Source organism: Narcine bancroftii, chromosome 11 (assembly GCF_036971445.1).
Source record: "Narcine bancroftii isolate sNarBan1 chromosome 11, sNarBan1.hap1, whole genome shotgun sequence".
Lineage (NCBI taxonomy): Eukaryota > Metazoa > Chordata > Chondrichthyes > Torpediniformes > Narcinidae > Narcine > Narcine bancroftii.
In genome coordinates this window covers 17,360,577-17,376,153 of record NC_091479.1, presented here as the reverse complement: position 1 = coordinate 17,376,153, position 15,577 = coordinate 17,360,577, and the positions used below count along the sequence as shown (strand labels likewise).

Sequence of the window (15,577 nt, the reverse complement as noted above, 5' to 3'; positions counted from 1 at the left end):
TTTTGGTCAAATTTGGCGAGTTATTTATTTCCACAAAATCCAATGTTATTTTCATTAAGACCAAATTGAAGATGTCTATATATCAAAAACAGTTCTTGAAGATTGCCTTAGCAGTAACAAGAAAATGTATAGCAGTAACATGGAAATCAGACCCCCCCACCTGAGTGTGCAGCGGTGGAATGCGGAAATGTACAGCTGCGTTCCTCTGGAGAGATACAATTTGAGAAATAAGTATGATGTATTTTTGAAAATTTGTCACCCGTATTTACAAATTGAGGGAACTAATTTATTGACCTTTTTCTTCAGCTTCCACCCTCATTAACCTCCATTAGATGTATTAAAAGATACAAATGATTGATGGGGAGGGGGAGGGGGGCCTCCGGCAGCCAGGTTTCTGTTTTTTTTTTCGTACTCCTTTTTGTTTTTCTCTGCTTTTTCTTTATCTTTTTCCTCTCTTTTGCTGTTGGGGTTTATTTAGGGAGGAGGGGATTGGGAGTTGGGGTTCATATCATCATGTAATGGATTTCACATTGATTTTTCATTATGAAATATTTTGTATCTGGCTGTGATTATGTGTATGGAAAACATTTAAATAATTTTTAAGAATGCACTCGTTCACTCAAACTTAAAGATACGTGCATTCCCATTACAATACAAGTATTTATATATACACAAATTAACTAAAGTAGATACATTGAAAAATCTACACTTAATAATGCACTACATGTGTCCGCTACGCCACATTCTCTGGTCGGGATTTCTGAACTCTATTGTGTATTACCTTCTGGGACATGGGCAAAAAAATGTTTTTGGATAATTTTGGATTTTGGGTATTCAGATATTCTGTACTATTGCAATGTTTGAGAAAAAAATTGGACAGGATGGGTTAGAGGGCAAGTGCAGGTGATGGGGTGGGGGGGGGGGAAACTAGTGTAGGTAGGACATTTTGGCTGCTGACGGCAAGGTAAAGGAGCAGAAGCAGCCCTCTAGGCCCATCGAGTCTGTTCCGTGACTCTACACTAAGCTAAACTATGCTCACACCTCATTCCAATTTCCACCCCTTTCCCCATATCCCTTGATGAGATACTTATCCATTTCCTGTTTAAGTACTCCCAGTGATCTGGCCTCCATTGCTTTGCGTGGCAGTGAGTTCCACAGATCCGTGACCCTCTGACTGAAGAAGTTCTTCCTCCTCTCTGTTTTAATTGGATAACTTCTACTTTTAAGACTATGACCCCTTGTCCTTGATTCACTCACCAAGGGAAACATCCGCATCCACTCTGTCAAAACCTTTCAATATTCAAATTGTCTCTATGAGATCCCCTCTCATTCTCCTACGCTCCAATGAATACAATTCAGGAGCTGCCAAACACTCCTCATACGCCAGCCCTTGCATTCCAAGAATCATCCTGATAAATCTCCTCTGCACCCTCTCCGACAACATCACATCCTTTCAAAAATAGGGGGCCCAAAATTGTACACGATACTCTAAATGGGGTCTCACCATTCGAGTCTCATCAACACCTCTCTTACACACTATTCCTTTTGAAATGAATGCCAGCATAGCATTCACCTCCTTCACTCCCAGACCCACCTGGGCGTTAACTTTTAGATTACTTGGCACAAGGACACCCAGATCTCTTTGCATCTCTGAGTTGGGCTGAGGGACCTGTCTCCACGCTGTAGGACTCTATAACCAGTGCAACCAAAACTGGTTATCTGGATGCTCGCAGGCAAGTGCTGGCTGGGTTACATTGCTACTCCACTTTTTACATGTACCCTGTTCGCTGTAAAGAGCTTTGGAGCAGTCCGCGGATACAAAGCCCTCTGTTTATTGTGTTCTAGATTCAACTTGGACCAGTCATTTGTTGGAAACAAACTGAATTGTGAGTGTGCAAGGATTTTTTAGTCTTATCTAAAACCAGTCCCAAGGTGATTACTCCTCTGGGTTGGAGACACTATGACATACTAACTACAGGCCAGACGAGGAGGGATTTGCTACCATTTTGCATTCAAGTAAAATTAACCAAATAAAAACCTTTGTGAAAATTGATCAACTCCTTTTCCCCAATAAACAGTGCGGAAATGAATGAACTCTTGTGGCATCAATTTTTGATATTGAAGGTTGTTTTTTTTTCTTGTTTTCAGAGCATTGAGCAAGCAGAGGCCGACATTTCACCCGCCTCTGAGAGATTAGACAGCGACTCCAGCGTGGGTGCCCTCAGCGATGAGTGGGAGAAGTTGGATGTGCCGGGCAGCGCTGAGCAAGCCGACGTCTCAGAGGTGCAACCTGCTGCAGTGGTCTTAACCTTTGGGGGCACGGAGCTGGACCTGATGCCGCAGGGCTGCCGTGGTGACGACACATCGCTCACGGCAACTTACGAGAATGTGAAGCCAAAAGGAGGGAAAGTCGACCAAGCTACACAGACGGTCTTCCAGCAAGACTTTGACCTCCCAATGGGCGTTAAAGTAATCAAAATTACCGCTGAACCTGTTACGGATAACTCCCAAGTCATTGACTTCCCAGAAACCTCCCAAGGGGAGCTTGTACTTGTAGATGATCTATCCCTGGAAGTAAAGGAACCAATGGACCAACAAGTCATCACAGATTCACAGCCTAAGGGAACTCCTGCGGTCTTGGCAGTTCCCTCTGAGGGGGAAGTTTGTGCAAGTCCTGGGAATGAGCAAGTCCCTGAGGAAATGGTTGCTGAGATTGAAGATGGATTGTTGAAGGTTGATCATACGGAGAAAGCAGAACTCAAGGAAGAGGAGCCGGGAGATGAATCCACAGAGGTTTTTGGCACAAACTTGGTTGAAAAGTTCTTATCTTTCTTAAAGATACCCAATTTTCTACTGGGTGAAAAATCTCCTCCTGAAAAACCAGAGGGAACAGCTGATATCTCGCCTATCGACTCACGTGACGAGGACACGAGTGCATCGGACACAAATAAAGAAAGTACAGATGCGTCTGAGACCCCAGCCACTGGGGTGGACTTGTGTTTGGGGGTAAAGATTGGCCTCACGTCCCAAGACGTGCTTCTGGACAGCACGGGAAGCCTCTGTCCAGCCGAAGTGGGGGATACACCATCAGGAAAAGTTGGCGTTGAACCCCAAGTCGGGTCATCCTTGGAAGTGCCCAACGCGGGCACCATTTCCTTTGCATCGCCTTTGTTAAAGGTGGGCGTTGGGGCTCTCCTCCCTGCTGCTGCACCCCCAACTACTCGTGAAGATGGCGGTGCCGCTGATATGGTCGATACTGGTGATTCGGAGTCGTCTCTTCACCTGGAGAGACCTCTGGAAGAATGTGCAGAGCCAAGTAAAATGGAGACATTACCCCATCCGAGTCTTGGAGTGGCACCTTCTCTTCCAGTAGCTTTGGAAGTTAAGATTCTTGAAGGTTCACAGATTGAGCAAGGTACAACTGGTCAAAGTAACGTGGACATAATCACACACAAATGTCTGGTAGATGCAGCAGAAGAAAGCAACAGGGGAGAGAAAATTATGGATGATGGAAATGAGCTGTTGCAAATGACGTCTGTTCCTAGTGTTGGAACGATTCCTGCTTCGAAGGCTATAACACCAAGTAGCGAAGATGTGACCTCTGGCAATGCTTTACAGGCCACAAAGATTGTCGCGGATGTGCCGACAGCAGATCCAAGCCAAGTACCCTCCATTGTGGTGAACAACATAACGTTTAAGAGTGGAACGCAGGAGGAGATAGACAGGAAGGAGGGAACGGTGAAAGACACGCCTGCAGCTCAAGGGTCAGGTGCCAGGATTAAGCTCAGCGACACTCCACCAGCCATCCCATCCGCCACACCCGCGGAGCTTGCTTCAGGAGCCCGTCGCAAGATCTTCCTCCCCAGGTCCAAGCAAGCAGACGAGTCTGAGGCACTGGCTTTGGACGCACCAGGCTCCCCGGTGCTCCTCGGGAAGGAGGAGGTGGCCAGGAGAGTCCCCGCCGAGGGGGGTGCGGGCCACGCAGCGGAGGGATCGAGTCTGTTCCCAGCAGCTCTCAAGAGAAGCGGGGCACTGCTGCAGGCTCCTGTCGCACAGCAGAGCGGGCCACTGGAGAGGCTCTCCCCAGCCTCCACACAGAAGATGTCGACTCTGGAGGTGCCCAAACTCTATGAGGAACCTGAAGATAAAGTCGAGGTGGCCACAGACTCGACCAAAGTGAAAAGGGAGGATGCCAAATCATCTAAGAACTTCCTCAAAGGTAGAAGGGCGAGTTAAGTGGGTGAATTTAGTCTGACAACAGGGCCCATTATCAAAGGGAATAGAGTGGGAGCAGTAATGCTAGAGCATTGTTTAAATTTCTAATTAAAACAAGATTTAGACATATAGCACAGTAATGGGCCCTTCTGGCCCATGAGCCCGTGCTGCCCCGATTAACCCCGGAACCTTTCTCAGTCTTCTCCCTTTGAAAAGGGGAACCCCTGCCCCAAGAGGGAAACACTGCTGAGTTGTGCTTTTTATTTTACTAGTTTTAACATGTCCTAGGATGGTATGCTCATCAAGCTTTTGTTTCTGTCCTTGATCTCAGGCACCGTCAGACCGAAACCACCCGCAAATTGGAGGTGGTCTCAGACTGGCAGTGCACCCTCTCACCGGATGGGACCTCTTTGGCTTCCCCCCTGCTCTATTTCTCCCTTTTCCCTCTGTCGTCCTTCACACGGACGAAATTAATTCTCACCTCTCCCCTTATTGTAGCACCTTTTGTTGGTCTGGACCCCTCCTCCAGCCAGCGCTGTCTCTATTCTGAGATTTCCTGTTCTTTGTTTGTTCCTTGAAGAAGGACTCAGGCCTAAAACATCGATGATATATCGTTACCTCCTATGGATGCTGAGTTCCTCCTGCATTTTGGTGGGGTTTTAGCTACAAGCAGTGTTTGCAGACTTTGGTGTTTCAAACCCTTACCAGATCCTTGCTTGTGCAATGTTCCGAGCTACAAGCTGTCTCCCAACCCCACCTCTCTCCACCCTTCCCCTGGCTGGAAAGATCTGCTTATCCAATGGAGAAAGGCAACTTTTTGCAAGTAGCAACTTTCTCCCCTTGTGAAATAATTTGAGTTGGCCCAACGTCCGATTTCAGGCACATCAGATGCCTGAGCTGATTGGCCCGTTTCTCGATGGCCACCAATGAGTGATATTTCTCTGGACCCACCTTTGATGAACCTTCACTGCCTTTAGCTCCACAGGTGATTCGAAAGATCAGAGCAGAGCAGTTCTCGGACGCTTCTGGGAACCTGAAGTTATGGTGCCAGTTCTTTAATGTGCTGAGTGACTCCACCGTCAGATGGGACAGAGATGGTCTTCACTTGAACAGCCTGAAGCGAAGGTAGCTGCTTCCTTGCATCGGGCACCCTGCGATAGACACTTTGCTGGCTTGTTCAAAGAGATTGAGACCATAAGACAGGGGAGGCCAAACCATGGCTCTTTGCTCGCTGTACGTGCCATTGTATAGGATGATTCGAATCTTAACGTTTTCACCTTAAGATCCTGGGTCTAAAATTCTCACCCTGACTACAAAGTTTCAACATAGCAGCCATCATCCTGTTGGCTCCGATCCAATCTTGCCCATGCCCCGTTAGTTATTGGCGGTCTCAGCGTCCCTCTGCCGGGTCCATTTACCCGGCCCGACCGCTGTTGGCTCGGTGCAGGCTTTAATGGCCTGTTACAGGAGCCGACGGTGGTTTATTCTAAAATATGCAACTAAAATTTTGACCTTTTAAATTATCATTTGTTATTGAAGTATTGTAATTTGCTTTTAACGGCAGCCACTGGTCAGCGGTAAGTGCCAGATTTGGGGAGGAGGGAGGGGCATCTTATTACAAAGGGTATTACTGAAAACCAACATTTTAGGTGGAAATTCCGGGGTCATCCTATACACAAGTCGTCCTATACATGGTATGTACGGTACGTTGACTGAGACAGGAATCGTACGGGCCAGTGATCCTAATGATAGTTTTTATGGGTGTGGGTGGCTATTATGTGATCATTGCAGCTCTCAAACGTCTAAGTTTATCGTATATGGCTCTTATGTTAGGTGCAGAAATAGGCTATTCAGCCCATCGGGTCTACCCTGCCATTTAATCCTGAGCTGATCCATTTTCCCACTCAGCCCCACTGCCCGGCCTTCTCCTCATGACCCTAGATGCCTTAACTGATCCAGAACGTATCGATCTCTCCCTTAAACACACCCAAGGACTTGGCCTCCAAAACTGCCTATAGCAGCAAATTCTGCAGATTTATCACAATCTGGCTAAAGAAGCCTCTTCCCCAAGTGGACGCCCTTCAAACCTGTTGTGCCCTCTTGTCCACAATGGGAAAGAACCTTTCTGTGTGGCTCCTTAGTATAGGAAGTGCTGGCGGCCAGTCTTTATAAAGCTCTCATTTGGCAGTGGACCCCTGCCAAGCACGGTGGAAAACCTTCCTGCGGGTTGGAGCTGCCAGGATTTAGCTGAAGGTCACATGATCTCTTACAGCAGTGGCGACGAGAGTCCAGTGTCGCTGGCAATTGTGCAGACATCAGCGAAGGACTGTGGCGTTTACCGGTGTGTCTTGGAAAACGAATATGGTTCAGATGCCACAGATTTCCTGCTGAGTACTGAAAGTAAGTGCCCCTAACTGAAGCTCGGAAGGGTTTTGGTAAAATAGAATGGCGGTGCCATATTTGAGGACCTTAATTTTGCTGCAGGATTCTTTTAAAGAGCAGACACGCGCAAAATGAGACAATGAAAACTGTATAATTACTATCCTTGTTCTTGTTCGTCCTTCGTGGTCGAAGATGACCGTCACTTCATAGTCAAATGGGAGATTGGTAGCTGTGGGTCCAGAGGTGACCGGTGAGGCACATGTGGGCGGGTGCTGTCGTGGCTGCAGATGCTGCTCGGGCCTTGCGCACAGCACACTTTCCTTGCACCTTGGTGATGCGCCTGACTTCAGCCTTTTCAATACAGAGGCATCAATGTGGTAGAAGCTGATTCGGGCCATTGAAACCCGTGCTTCCCAATGAACCTACCACTCCTGTACGTTTTGGAGGGTGGGGGGAAAACCCAGGCAGACATGGAGAGAACGTACAAACAGCTGATGCTCAGCGCCGGGTTCAAACCCAGGATGCTGGCGCGGTAATAACGTGGCGCTAACCGTGCGTGAGGCTGTCTGGAGGGACTAACTGTTATCAAATACCTTTTGGAAATTGAAGTGCATCCACCAGTTCCCCATTATTTACAACTCATTTTACTTCTTTAAACAGCATTAATAAATTGGTCAAACATGATTTCCATTCCACAAATCCTCATTGATTGTTCCTGATGACACTGGATTTTTCTCAACCCATCCTGATTCCATTACTGCTTTCAACACTTTTCCCCGTGACTGGCCTTGTGTTTCATGTCTCCTTTCTCAACCAACGCGTGATATTTGCCATTTTCCAATCCAATGAAACCTTCTGCACGGGTGGAGAAATTTAAAAAATGTCCGTGGGTGTATCAAGTGTCGCACCAGTTGCTTTTCAGAACTTGGGACGAGGTGCTTCACAACCCAAGATTAGCACAGAAACACCGCATTTTAATTTAGACATAACAGCAGGGTAACAGGCCATTTCGGCCCATGAGTCTATACCGCCGAATTTACACCCCGTTAACCTACACCCCCTGGGATGATTCGAACAGTGGGAGGAAACCAGAACCCCATGGAGAGAAGCCTCGCAGATACGAGGGAGAACTCCTTACAGGTATTGTGGGATTTGGACCCCCGGTCCCATTCGCCGGCGCTGACTACGCCAACCTTCCCAAATGGCTCCTTCCCTTTCGATTCCCCATTTATGGCTACCTCTGGGATGTTGCTTTATCCTCCGTACATGCCACTATGTAGGATGATCTGAAAAGTAAAATTCTCACTTTTAAAATCAGGGCTGTCAAAAATTCTTACCCTGCTGACGAAGTCTCAGCACTGCCACGCTCCCGTTAGTTATTGGTGGAATCACAGCGCTCCTCTGCAGGGTCCGTCCGCCCGGTCTGACGGCTGTTGGCTCGGTACAGGCTTTAAACGGCCCATTACAAGAGCCGACAGTGGTTTATTTTAAAATATCCAAATGAAACTTATTTGTTATTAAAATATTGTGATTTGCTTTTAACAGTATCCACTGGTCAGTGGTAAGTGCCAGATTTTGTGGGGGATGGGGATGGTACTTATTCAAAGAGTATCACTGAAAACCCATTTTTTAGGTGGAAATTCCAGGGTCGTCCTAAACAGCATCATATATTGTATTTCAGATTTATTGTCAGAGTACATACATGACATCTCATACAACCCTGAGATTCTTTTCCCTGTGAGCGAGAAAGAATTACTATTAATTGGTAGTGCAAAAAAAAACTGAACACAGTGGAAATATGTAAACAGATAAAGTGTACAAGAGTCCCTGAAACGAGTCCCTGATTGAGTTTGTCGTTGGTGGAGGGGTAGCAGCTGTTGATGCACGTCTTGTGACCCCTACACCTCTTTCCTGATGGCAACAGCGAGAACAGAGTGGGTGCTGGGTGGTGTGGGTCCTTGAGGAGCGCTGCGGCTCTCCGCCGGCAGCGCTCCCTGTAGATCAATGGTCTCATCCCTTTTCTTTCCACTCGCATCCCACTTTAAGTAATCCCTCTGCCATCGGTGCTCTGTGATTAGTAAGGGATAGCTTAAGGTGGGAAGAAAAAGTTTGAAAACCCCTGTTTTAATCATTTCCCCATTGACTCGTTATGTGCCCCGTTTCAGAACTCCAAAGGAAATGGGCCAATGAGAATTTTTCTCCAGCCAAATATTTCAGTAACAATTGGGTCGACAGCAGTGATTCTCAACCTTCCCACTCACATCCCACCTTAAGCAATCCCTTACTGATCACAGAGCCCCGATGGCCTAGGGATCACTTAAAGAGGGATGTGAGTGGAAAGGGACCAACAATCATTTTAATAGCTTCTCTTGTTTAAATACAAATAGAAACTCTTCCTCCGTTTTTTGTATATTTCTGGCAAGTTTCATTTCCTTTGTTTGTTAACCCTTTGCTGTTATTTTTATACCATCAAGATTTCTTTATTGTCATCTAAATAACTCACAAAAATTGTCAACTCTTGCTTGTTCTAAAGGTACACAAAGCCTCCACACGTCTGCCGCCCCCACCCATAGAAAAAAGAGAAGTCTCTTCAGAGACACTGAGTGTCCATAGATTCGCCTCCTGTGCTCCTGTAACCTCTGCAGTCTCACTATCTCTTGTCTGTTGTGGCAGTGAACTTGAGCTCCCGGCTTCAAACCTTCGATACGATCAGGCAGCTGTCAACACCCCAGGTCCTTCGGGAAGCCCTGCCCGCCATCGGCATCCTGACCGATCCCAGCCCCGATACCTGGTTGTCCCGGCCTTCAGCAGCCCGGTGCCTGGCACGTGACCTTCAGCGGCTGAACCCGTCGCTGATCTGCTGCCGTGGTCACCGTCCCCACAGGGTCCTCTCTCAGGCTTGTCCCCTGCGCCAGCCTGCTGATCCCCAAGAGCCCGCAAACCTCGTAGTCTTCTGCCCAGCCACCTTGAGCGGGGATCTCCATCGGTTGTTTTTCCACCCCTGGCACATTTTTAAAGGGTGGGAGGAAACCCACGGGGACAATGTACAAGCTCCTCACAGACAGCGGCAGATTTGAACCAGGGTCGCTGTAACAGGGTTGCACTAAACCGCGATACTAACCCTGCTGCCCTAACACTTTCCCCTTGATGTGCCTCATGCAAACTGGACTGTAGTTTTGTCTCCTTCCCTGTTTTGAAAAAAATATTGCCGCCCCCTTCTGCAGGCTACTTGAAACCTGTAGGGAGTGGTGGACAGAACAACTGGGCAATGGGACCCTTCTAAGGAGAGCTCCCCACTCAGCACCATCATTCTCACCAACCTTCTTGCACAGTTCTTTACATTTGGCACAATCTTACTCAGTGAGGCCTCACTCAGGGAATGTTTCCGGTCTGTGTTTACTGAAAGACCAGCCACAGCATCTCATCTCGCCTAACTCGTCAAATCACTTTCGCTGGGTCTACTGAGAGACAATCATCTTGGTACTCTTTGGGGGATCTTACTTCAAGAAGCCGAGAGAATTTTCCACATCACGTTAAACGTTTGTGGCTGCAAAACCCTTGGCAATGTTCTAAAGCTTAGTAATGTCACTGGCATCCCGAGGGGGGTGCGGACCATCAGTGACTGTCTATAAAGTTTTTGTCCCGAGGGGGGTGCAGACCATTAGTGACTGTCTATAAAGTTTTTGTCCCGAGGTGGGTGCGGACCATCAGTGACTGTCTATAAAGTTTTTGTCCCGAGGGGGGTGCGGACCATAAGTGACTGTCTATAAAGTTTTTGTCCCGAGGTGGGTGCGGATCATCAGTGACTGTCTATAAAGTTTTTGTCCCGAGGTGGGTGCAGACCATCAGTGACTGTCTATAAAGTTTTTGTCCCGAGGTGGGTGCGGACCATCAGTGACTGTCTATAAAGTTTTTGACCCGAGGTGGGTGTGGACCATCAGTGAATGTCTATAAAGTTTTTGTCCCGAGGTGGGTGCGGACCATCAGTGAATGTCTATAAAGTTTTTGTCCCAAGGGGGGTGCGGACCATCAGTGAATGTCTATAAAGTTTTTGTCCCGAGGTGGGTGCAGACCATTAGTGACTGTCTATAAAGTTTTTGTCCCGAGGTGGGTGCGGACCATCAGTGACTGTCTATAAAGTTTTTGTCCCGAGGTGGGTGCGGACCATCAGTGACTGTCTATAAAGTTTTTGACCCGAGGTGGGTGTGGACCATCAGTGAATGTCTATAAAGTTTTTGTCCCGAGGTGGGTGCGGACCATCAGTGAATGTCTATAAAGTTTTTGTCCCAAGGGGGGTGCGGACCATCAGTGAATGTCTATAAAGTTTTTGTCCCGAGGTGGGTGCAGACCATTAGTGACTGTCTATAAAGTTTTTGTCCCGAGGTGGGTGCGGACCATCAGTGAATGTCTATAAAGTTTTTGTCCCGAGGTGGGTGCGGACCATCAGTGACTGTCTATAAAGTTTTTGTCCCGAGGTGGGTGCGGACCATCAGTGACTGTCTATAAAGTTTTTGTCCAGAGAGGGGTGCGGACCATCATTGACTGTCTATAAAGTTTTTGTCCCGAGGTGGGAGCGGACCATCAGTGACTGTCTATAAAGTTTTTGTCCCGAGGGGGGTGCGGAGCATCAGTGACTGTCTATAAAAGTTTTTGTCCTGAGGTGGGTGCAGACCATCAGTGACTGTCTATAAAGTTTTTGTCCCGAGGTGGGTGCGGAGCATCAGTGACTGTCTATAAAAGTTTTTGTCCCGAGGTGGGTGCGGACCATCAGTGACTGTCTATAAAGTTTTTGTCCCGAGGTGGGTGTGGACCATCAGTGAATGTCTATAAAGTTTTTGTCCCGAGGTGGGTGTGGACCATCAGTGACTGACTATAAAGTTTTTGTCCCGAGGTGGGTGCAGACCATCAGTGACTGTCTATAAAGTTTTTGTCCAGTGTTTCAGCAGAAATTCCCTATTTTTATGATAAAATATCCCATCATTAATTATAACAACCAAAACATTTTCCGTCAGCTCAGCTGACAAGTATCAATATCCCGACAAGGCTAACCCTCGATGCCCATTTACTTTTTGAACTTTCTAACGCACTCCGGTCAGAGCTCGCTCTCGTTATTCCCCAATGACCAATGGTGCTTTGAATCGCATGGTTTCGTCTGCACGCGAAAATGAGCAAGCGCTGTTTTTGTTGCTGCCGGTGTTTATAGAGTCAAAATTTCTGGTGTGTTGGCTACAATATCATTAATATTTGTAAATCCATTTGGGCTGTGGGTGTGACATTGTAATTTTAATTTTGCTAGTTGTTTATCTCACAGCTGTCGCCGTTACCTTCAGTGATAGATGGGAATTACGATTTACGCGTGACATTAGTACAAAAAACATTATGATGGATTCTGTATGGTCTGGTAGGAGGTCCATTGGGGATGTGGAATGGGAGGGGGGGAACACTATGAGTTACTGCACTGGGTGATACCAATCCAGTGTCGCCACTGAGTAAGATGCAATATTCATGACCTCTATTTTCTAATGACTATAAAAGCCATGGACGAATGTTTTTTTTTAAATTATATATTAAAATCTAACTGTTTGTTGCTGCAGTGTTGACCGGATTTATTTCAAGAGAAGAAATTGAAGGTAAACTTTAATTTGCTCTATTCTCTCACCCTTGCCTTTTTGCTGTTGACATCTAGTGAGCTCCTATTGTTTTTGGTCTCTTGCGTTTCAGTGGGTGAGGAAATTGAAATGACACCCATGCCGATCACCAAAGGTTTAACTGACACAGGATTCTGGGGCAACAAGCTCTTTGGCAGGATTATGACGCAGGAGCTCTGTGTCGGTGTTGGATTTCGGCGCAAGCAGAGCAGGGTGAAGGTGATCTATGGCCTCGAGCCGATATTTGAATCTGGCGCCACCTGTATCGTCAAAGTGCGGAACTACATTTCTTTTGGGACCAAGAATGAAAGTGGCCTTGTTGAAAGCATCCATAATCTCACGATGCAAGTAAGCCTTTGTCAGAGATTTAATTAAAATAAATTTAGACATCCAGCATGGAAATAGACCCTACCAGGCCACGACCCCGTGCCGCCCAAATGACCTAAAATCCCCGCACTTTTTGAGGGGTGGGTGGACATAGAAGAACCTGGAGGAAACCCACGCAGGTCATGGGAAGAGCGTACAAACTCCTTAGAGTGAGTGCCGGATTCGAATAGCATTGTGATTACCCAACCACTCCAATGGTTAATTATTTCAGATGGAATTCTACTGCAATGGTCTATGGAGGGGTTTCCTCTTTTTTCCTCTAATAGCCTTGATGGGTTGGACGTTAAATGAGCCCCCTTCAGCAAGGTGCATTTGTGAGCTTTGCCAGGCAGCCTCCATTCACATCCCGAATGGAGACGTGGCTGCCAAGGCTCGCCACTCTGCTCTGCTCGACACTGGAGGGATGTGGACACCAGGCCATAAAGTCACCTGTAAGGTGGATGATTGGGGAATGAAGGGGAAAGTGCTTCTGAAGGGGGAGATGAGACGAGGAGTTGACCAGCCCTGTTCATGTGGACGAGCTCGTTAAGCTTGGGAGGTTGAGTGGCCGACTCTTGTGCCTAATAATTTTAATAAGATTTTAATTTAAATTTAGACGTACTGCACAGTAACAGGCCATTTCAGCCCACGAGTTTATGCCGCCCAATTTACACCCCATTAACCTACACCCTCGGTATGTTTCGAACAGTGGGAGGAAACTGGAGCCCCTGATGAAAACCCTCACAGACACGGGGAGAACGCACAACTCCTTATAGACAGCGCAGGATTCGAACCCCAGGCACTGTAAAGGCGTTGCGCTAACCGCTACACCCTTTAGTATCCCAATTTAATGTCCTGAACATGTCACGAAACCTGTTGTTTTGCGGCAGTGAAAATATTTCTATAAAACACTAAAATAAATCAAAATAGTGGTCAACCAAAAGAAAAAAAGACAAAGTGAGGCATTGTCTGTCGTTCATTGTCCATTCAGGAATCTGATGGCGGAGGGGAAGAAGCTGTCCTTCTGCCGCTGGGTGCTCGCCTTCAGACTCTTGTACCTTTTCCGCGATGGTAGCAGGGCGAAGAGGGGTGGTGGGAGGTCCTTGGCAATAGAGGCTGCTTTCTTAAGACACCGCCTCATTTAAATGTCCTCGATGGAGTGGAGACTGGCGCCCGTGATTCTTGAGTAGAAGTTGCTATGTCAGTGCTGTTCATGTTCATCAGCTCCTTCTGCACGCTCTAATCTCCAGCGTGATACTTTCCTGGCATCATTTGGGGCGCGGCACGGTTAGTACTGCACCAGTGACCTGGGTTCGAATCCTTCACTGTCTGGATGCTCACCTTAAACAGACGTCCTCTGGTATTTGCCACCGGGAGTGGGGGGGTGGGGGGGGGAAGGTGCTGGCTGACCATCCTATCTATGCCCCTCATAATCTTCCATACCCCTGCTAGCCCATCTCTCATCCTTGCGGTTCCCGCGTCCGTCTTATCAGCCACCACAGAATCTCCAACAACTCGGGTGGAAGCAAATCAGGCTTGATCCCTGGGGATTACCAAAGAGGGTAACGGTGGTGGTGGAGTGGGAGTAGAGCCAGTGGGTTTGGCTGTGACTTTGATAGCGGCAGTCTCTGTCGTGCTAACGATGTGGGCGATTGCGATAATGGGGTTTTTTAAGTGACTTTTTAAAAAAAAAATTTGCAGGAATGCAAGCTTCAAAATACGGCAAGAGAATACAGTAAAATATTTGCAGCGGAGACCCGGGTGGTCGATGGCTTTGGCCCTGTACCGGAGTAAGTGTCTTGACGCACACCCAATTCTGGTTGCTTTCCCAGAGGCCGACTCTTTGTGGCTGACCTGGATTTGTATTCTCAGGGTGATTCCACTGCACTTGCTCTACCGCCCTGCCAACAATATACCTTATGCAACCATCGAGAGGGATTTGATTGGACAGTTCATGAAGTATGCCATGGAAGATGAGAGCAAGAACCGGGTGGGCGAGAGTGGCACTGAAACCGCACAGAAGTGTCACACCTTTCAACACTGGATTTACCAATGGACTAACAGCAACCTGCTGGTAACTGACTTGCAAGGTAAGGTTACATTTGCACCTTGTAGAGCTTTTGCATAAAGTACCTCTGTGCATATTTTGTCTGTGATTTAAGACCATGTAAAGATGAATGTAAGGAATAGAAGCAGGAGTCAGCTGTCCGGCCCATCGAGCCTGCATTCAACGAGATCATGGCTGATCTGATGATTGGCTCATCTCCCACCTCCACCTCCTGCCTTTTCCCCATATCCTTTAATTCCCCTAGAATGTAAAAATCTATCCAACCTTGTCTTAAATATATTTACTGAGGTCACCACCCCCATCCACTGCTTCAGTGGGCAACGAATTCCACAGATTCACCACCCTCTGGGAAAAGCAGTTCCTCCTCATCTCCGTCCTAAATCTACTCCCCTGGATCTTGAGGCTACGTCCCCTAGTTCTAGTCTCTCCCACCGTTGGGGAAAAAAGGAGAAAAATTAGTCATGTGGAAACAAAATAACTAACCCTGAAACAGACAGCAGTGAGAGGGGGAGAATGTCACTGAGGAGAGGGGGGTGTCACACAAACAGGGGGGGGGGGGTGTCACAGAGAGAGAGAGAGAGAGAGAGAGAGATAGAGAGAGGGATTTAAAAACGGGGGGGGGGGGGTGTCACACAAAGAGAGGGGGTGTGTGTGTCACAGAGAGAGAGAGGGGGGGGGGAATTTACGTACAGAGAGGGGAGCCACTCGCAAAGAGAGGGAGTCTAAACCCAGGAAGAGGAACTGCAACACCCTGAGAGGGAGTCCAACGTACAGAGGCAGGTGATTGCAGAGAGACGAGGAGTCGCTCAGAGAGATGGTGTCACATACACACTCAGAAAAAGTCTCACATACAGAAACAGGGAGTGAGAGAGAGAGAGAAGTACTTCACAGAGATAAG

The 15,577-nt window shown here is 47.5% G+C and overlaps 1 protein-coding gene across 1 annotated transcript in view; it reads left to right on the top strand.

The window, feature by feature from the left end:
* The window catches only part of alpk3a (alpha-kinase 3a), a 115,546-nt gene that overhangs the window by 95,627 nt on the left and 4,342 nt on the right, over positions 1-15,577 (top strand). The window contains exons 7-13 of the mRNA XM_069902250.1: positions 2,149-4,219; positions 5,193-5,340; positions 6,488-6,615; positions 12,192-12,227; positions 12,319-12,593; positions 14,313-14,401; positions 14,484-14,701. Of these exons, the coding sequence (XP_069758351.1) occupies positions 2,149-4,219; positions 5,193-5,340; positions 6,488-6,615; positions 12,192-12,227; positions 12,319-12,593; positions 14,313-14,401; positions 14,484-14,701 (2,965 nt within the window). The remainder of the gene's footprint in view (positions 1-2,148; positions 4,220-5,192; positions 5,341-6,487; positions 6,616-12,191; positions 12,228-12,318; positions 12,594-14,312; positions 14,402-14,483; positions 14,702-15,577) is intronic.